General features: G+C 37.1%; 1 protein-coding gene across 1 annotated transcript in view; it reads left to right on the forward strand.

Annotated features, from left to right (window-relative positions):
* Positions 1–6,765, forward strand: part of KIF21A (kinesin family member 21A) — a 139,292-nt gene that overhangs the window by 118,859 nt on the left and 13,668 nt on the right. Inside the window, 4 exon segments of the mRNA XM_025209701.1 lie at positions 1,347–1,385; positions 3,508–3,644; positions 5,650–5,830; positions 6,699–6,765. Of these exon segments, the coding sequence (XP_025065486.1) occupies positions 1,347–1,385; positions 3,508–3,644; positions 5,650–5,830; positions 6,699–6,765 (424 nt within the window).

Here is a 6,765-nt window from a genome sequence, read left to right on the forward strand (position 1 = left end):
GTTTTCCTTCATAGTTTAAGTGTGTGAAAGGATATGTAGAATTGGTAAATATGTGTGTGTATATAAATATATATTTAAATCTATATTTGGAGTTTAGATTTTAGGCATCATTTTAGATAATGGTGCTTTTGACAATTATTAAGCTGCCCATACAGCATAGGTCAGAGAGCTCTCAAAGAGACCCTGTAGGATGGTCTGTTGGAATAACTGTAGTGTAAGTTTAGTAGCTATTCAAATTATTTACTTCACTGACATGTTTCAGAGAATTTGGAGACAGACATATTTCACACTGGCAACCTTCTTTTTCACTTTTTTGATTAGATAGACTTCTATAAAAGATGGACTAAAATTGGTGATAATTTTTAATTGAACCAAAATATTATTGCAAGATTTCAGTTCTGATAACAGTGCAATTTGGTATTTAGTAACTCAGCTGAAAAATGGAATCAACCTTTTATTCTGATTGCAGCAGCTGGAGGGATTGTTCATATCCCTTATTCTGTGCTATTATTTTTATACAGCATTGTTCTTCAGGGTTCTACAGAATTACTGTATCTCACATAGGAGGTTACAAAGCTTCTAGTAGCTTAAGAGCGCTTGTAACTCCCTCATCCCACTAAATTTATCTTATCACTAACTTGATATATATTATCCTAGGTTTCTTTTTACTTACTGAGCTTTAATTAACATCATATATCCTATTGTCTGACTTTGAAATCAAATTCAAATGTTATGTTTTATTTGAGTTGAAAATGAAGGGCACAGCCTTTTTTATTATTACAGGGCATACTATAAATGTGCATGTGTTTTGAAGGTTTTTTGTTCTTTTCTAAAATTTTTTTGGAATGGAAATATAAAACATTTTGAACTTGTGTGTTCATTTGCAAATTGCTGAACCTGATTCAGTAAAGATTCTGTCATTTTTAGTATCTTAGGAACATAAACATTGTAAAATGTTTAGAAGTTTCTGAAGTTAAGACACTGACATCCTTGTATTTTTCTTTGTAGATATTTGTAGGAATTAGCATCAATTAGAGGTCAAATTTTATCTACCTTTTCTTCATTGTCTTTACTTCTGTAAGCAAATATGCACCATATTTTCTAGTTCCTTGATATGGGACATCTTGTGAATTTAACTGACCTCTGTGAATGCGTTTTTAATATTCTTCTCCAATGCCATCACAGATGTAGTTTAAACTAAGCAACAATGCTGTATAGATTATATAAACTTGCACTGACTGCTTTTCTGAGTCCACCATGCTGTTGTTTGTTCTTCTAACATGGAGACTTTCTTGCTGCTGATACCTGTATTCTTTCTCCTCACAATCCCACCACTGTTACTGTAGGTCTGATGAAAGTGATTCCTCTCTGTCGGAGGTACACAGGTACACTGCATCTCTTTCTCTACCATCTTTCCATCCTCTTTCTGATGTTCTTAATACTTTTTCACCAGTTCTCAGGTGATCTCATTTTTGTTGCATGCCTTTTCTTGATACCTCCCATAACAATTGTATGTTGTGTACTTTTTGCTTTATTCGTTTATTGCCAGAAGTTCACATGATTTTTCTGTGAAGCATGTGTTTTTTGCTTTTCTTTTAAAAAGAAACAGTAAGTAAATATTTTAAGGTTTACTTTTTGTCAAGCATGTATTTTTTTAAAGGGAATCAGAAGCAAATCTTTCCTTGGAGCTTGGGTTTTTTAAACAGCATGTCTCCTTTTAAAAAAAAAAGAATTCAGTTGCTTTCTTTTTCCTCAGTGTCATTAGTGGCTGATAAATCTTTTTCTCATTGTTTTGTTACCTAAAAGTTACAGTCAGTGGTTTCTACCCTCTTTTAGTGCCAATATGCATAATTAATTGTGAGATGAAAGAAAGTTTTGGTGCCCCACTCTTCCTTCATTTAATCCAGAAACTGGGAACACGGATTCTGAGAAAAAAACAGCTGTGAACTTAGAATGTGGGTTCTCTGTGAGTAGGGGGCCAGCAGCAAAGGAATGCTGTATCCGAAGGCAGGCAATGACGAGGCAAATAATCATGGAGATGGAAGAGTTAATATAGTAACAATAGTATTGCTAGTATTTATGGCACTCCATGCTTAATGTTCAGAGCACTGTGCAAAGATGGATACGTGGCTCTAATGTTCAAAGACAATAAGTCGAAGAAAATAAGTAACTGTGCAAAGGTAATAAGTCCAGTGGTAGAAATGAAATAGGACTTAGCTGTCCATGCTCAGCCTGGTACTTTCTTGATGGACCATGCTGCCTCCCAGGAGAGAGAACATATGGGGTATATTTAGAAAGCAGAAAAGACAGAGGTACATAAAATAAATGAAGGTGATATAGGAAGTTAATTTTCCATATTTATTTACTTTGCATGACCTGGAGAACATAGTCCATGAAATTAAGCATTTAGGTTTAAAGCAGACAAAAGGAAATACCTTCAAACATAATATGGAAGTCCCTCTTACAGTAGAGGACTGAAGCAAATGTCTCAGTAAAATATGTCCAAGGTAATCCAAGGTAAGAATAAGTATTTATAGGTTTTAAGAAAACTTCCTCAGCCACACTAAACAGGATAATAGTGTATAGACTGCTATAGGTAAATTTACCACTCTCTAGGGTCAGTAAGAAATGATCTGTCTATCTATGGCCAACTCTTGCTTTTATTAGAAGCATTATGGGATTCTATGCCTTCTCCTAAATTCATCTTGCATTGACTACTGGGCTAGCTGGGACCATGCGTCTGTTACTATGTGGCGGTTCCAAACTCATGCATGAACACACACATGAGTGTGCATGCAAGTGTGCTCTCACTCTCTTGCTGTCTTAAAGGCCCACTAAAAACAGCTGGGGTTTCATTTGACCCATATTTGCAGAACTGAATCTGTAGGCCACTACTTATGAAATACTTGGGCCCAGAATCTCAAGCTGGGTTACATCTCTTTGCACCAGTCCAGCCACAGATATTCAGTAGAGAGTCTGTTGGTGTTGAGGTGCTTCTTATTATCCACATCAGTAGATCTCCCAAAGCGATAGATCTTGGATATGCCAGTATATGCTGCCCTGGGAGCCCTGCCTCAGTGGCACAAAGTCAGAGTAGCTTGGAAGCAGTTCTATTCTGATTCTTATACAAGCACCAAGAAGAGTGCTTTGTCTAATTTTAAAGGTTGAAGAACTGTAGCTAGTTCTTTGTGCCCTTCCAAACCCCTTCTGATTCTGTAGCCCCAAATTTTCTGTCTTTTTGTACATGTTTTCATTTAATTGGGTGCACAACATGGACACTTTGTAAAGCTGGACATTAAAAAAAATAAATAAATGTGGCACTTAAGGAACACTGATTGTGTTGTTCCACCAAAATATGTAAGCAAATGAGACCAACATATTTCACTACATACAGGCAACTAATATTTGTATTACTCTTAATAACTGTGGGATAAAAAAATGTGAGCTGTGGAAAGAAAGTATCTGTATTGCTATACTCAACTCACATTTTGTGTTTTGTTTTTTTAGGGGTATAATCAATCCATTCCCTGCTTCCAAGTGCATCAGAACTTCTTCACTTCAGTGTATCCACACAGCAGAGGGGCATACCAAGGCTGTGCTTTGTGTTGATGCAACTGATGATCTTCTCTTCACTGGATCTAAAGGTAGGGCAGGCTTCATGTATTTGTTCTGTAATAAAATTTCTCTTAAAATTTTATGTTTTGAAATTCTGTTTGTGCCCAGTGACATCAATGTAAGAGTTTTGGTAGTGTGAGGGGTAGAATACTTTAGGCATCCATTTTTGGAGCATAATAAACAGAAGTTGGTCTGTTTAGCAGTAGTTTTTACTTGTCATGTGTACTATTTGTAAGTTCCTTTGCATTCCAGTTTAACTTCTGAAATAGAATTTTAAAAAAGTTACTTGATATAGCTGGTCATTACATTAAGTTAAGACCTAAGGTTGCTTATGGTACCATATAATTAAGCATGTAATAGCTTTTTTGCAAACTCCTAATATTAATGCTGATATGCCTCTCTTGAAGGAAGAATGACTGTTTAATGAAGTCATCCATCAGTGCAGTTACAAAATTAGAATTGGAAAATAAAAGCAATTACTGAGAGAAATACTGAGACACAAATAACTTTCTTAGAAATACAGAAAGGTCTTGACAAATCATCACGTACAACTCACATCGAGAAGGGAAAAGGTGTAGAGCAAGGTGATTAAAAATGACCTGGGTCATAGCATTAAAAATAAGTGGTTATGAATTTAAAATATCTTAGCTAAAACTAAAGAATTTAAGAGAAAAACAAATCTTCAATTCAAGGCAATGTTCTGGCTTCACATTGCTGCTTTTGGCATAGCTTGTCCAGTTCCGGTGTCTATAATTGAGAATGGATATTGAAAAAATGTAAAGAATTCAAAGAGCCATGACAGTGATTGATTACAAACTTGGAAAACATGCCTTTCAGGATAGGGATTTATGAGCCCAGTCCACTGCATCAAATAAAGTCTAAGGGATTACTCTTGATCACTGCTATAACACTTATATGGGGAACAAAACATTGATACAGGGTTCTTCAAAGGTATGGAATGGCTAGAAGCTTCTGATGGCTAGAAGTTCAAGCTAGCCAAATATGGCCTAGGAATATAGCACCAATGCTTAGATAGGCAGCTAATGAGCCATTTGAACAATCTGCTAAGGCAGGGGTGAGCAATTATTTCAGCTGGAGGGTCGCTTAATGAGTTTTGGTGAGATGTCAAGGGCCACAAGGGTAGCCCTCCCCTTGACAGGTGCTTGCCTGGTTGCCATCATGGGACTGGAAGTCCCACTCCTAACCCTCTGACCTTTGCCACTGGAAGTCCCTTCCTTTGCCCTGAAAGTACTCCTTTTGGGAAGGGGGAGGTTGCCATCTTGGAACTGGAAAAAAAACCCAAATCATATAGTAAAAAAAATCAAACATCTACTATAACTTATTATAATTTTATTTCAAAAAATATTTTTGTCCTGATTTATGTGTTTATGTAATAGCTCAAAATACAGTCTTACTCTTGTATATTGTGTGAGGAAGTAAGGGGTGGGGAATGGCTGTTAACTCTGGGGTTTTTAAGGGTCCTGAAGCCCTGAGTAGTTTAGAATCTGACTGCTGGAGAGATCTCTTCTCTCCTCACGTTTTTATCATGGGAATTTAAGTTATTGGTGGTGCTCAATTTTTAAAATCTCATCTGCACTGAATTTTTGATTCCATATTTTTTGAAACATGCTTCTCTCCACTCGTGACCTGCCCTAGTCTAAGTGTGGTGACACTTAAGACACGGTACAGTTCCCACCTGATTTTTCACATATTCTCTGTGAGCTGACTGGCTAGGGACTGATCCTGATGCTGAATTAAGCATGCTTTTGGGTGGTGGCATGAGTGGCAAGAATGAGTCTGCGAGTAGTTTTGCTGAAGGAGAGGTGATGTTGATATGCGGTCTTTGGGACCTGTGGAATTCAGCCATTTTTGTCCAGTGCCTAGAATGCTGAATGGGCTGCTTCATGAACTTATGAGAATGCAACTTTTTATTTTGAGAAAATAACAAATTATTTCTCCTTCTTTCCTCCCCCCTTCTCTCCCTTTCTCTCTCTCTCTCTCTCTCTCTCTCTCTCTCTCTCTCTCTCTCTCAAGATCGTACTTGTAAAGTATGGAATCTGGTGACTGGACAGGAAATTATGTCTCTGGGGGGTCATCCCAACAATGTTGTATCTGTAAAATATTGCAACTATACTAGCCTGGTCTTCACAATCTCAACATCTTATATTAAGGTGTGGGACATCAGAGATTCTGCCAAATGTATTCGAACACTAATGTAAGTAGCTCACATCTCAAACACCTAGAGCAGAATAGAATGATTCTTAATTTTGAATAAGATTGTAGTAGGTTTACTAAGAAAACAAAAGTAAAGATCCTGATTAGGGAGTGTAATGGGATTGCAAAAAACAAACAAACAAACAGAATGCAGCACAGAGACTTAGGCATGCATGCTTCCTACACAGATACGTATTGACTTCAATACTGGGCTTATAGGACCAGACCCATAACTTGGAAGTTAGAGAGGAATGCTTCCTCTTCCCTTAGAATGGTAGCACCTTAGTTTTCTCTTAAAATTTTCAGTCATAATACTTTCCAGACCTGAGTTGATGTAGTTTGGAATCTATCTGAATCTCAGCTCAGTTTAGTGGGTACAGAGCTTGTCGGTTGTCAGGCTATCTTGATGGACATAGACAAAGCATATGCCACATTTTTACCATGTGTAGAAACTTCAAACATTGTAAATCCACATATAGAGTATTCCTTTTATTCAGTATTCAGAATTGGCCTGGATTTTTTCTATATTCAAACTAGTATCAAAAGGTAACATGTCCTTCCATTCCTAGTAGCTTTCAGGGCTTATGGAGTTAAAGCATACTATTTTCTATAGCCAAAGCCACTCAACTAAGTGATATAGCTAGCATTACATCTACTTTGATGCAATAGCCCAAATAACTAGGCGTCCATTTACAACTGGATTGGCAGTCAGTGTGGCATAATGCTGGTTTGCAACTTGAACTTGCATGTTGAAGGCCATACCAAAATGCCTTATTCACCGTCATCAAGTCCCATACCCAGCATGCTTTCTTTTAAATTACATATGAAGTATACCTATGGTTAAAGAGTAATTTTTTTGTACTATTTAGGTCTTCAGGCCAGGCGATGATAGGTGATGCTTGCTCCGGAAGCAGTAACAGAACAGTAACCATTCCT

This window comes from Alligator sinensis, unplaced genomic scaffold, assembly GCF_000455745.1.
Source record: "Alligator sinensis unplaced genomic scaffold, ASM45574v1 scaffold9_1, whole genome shotgun sequence".
NCBI lineage: Eukaryota > Metazoa > Chordata > Crocodylia > Alligatoridae > Alligator > Alligator sinensis.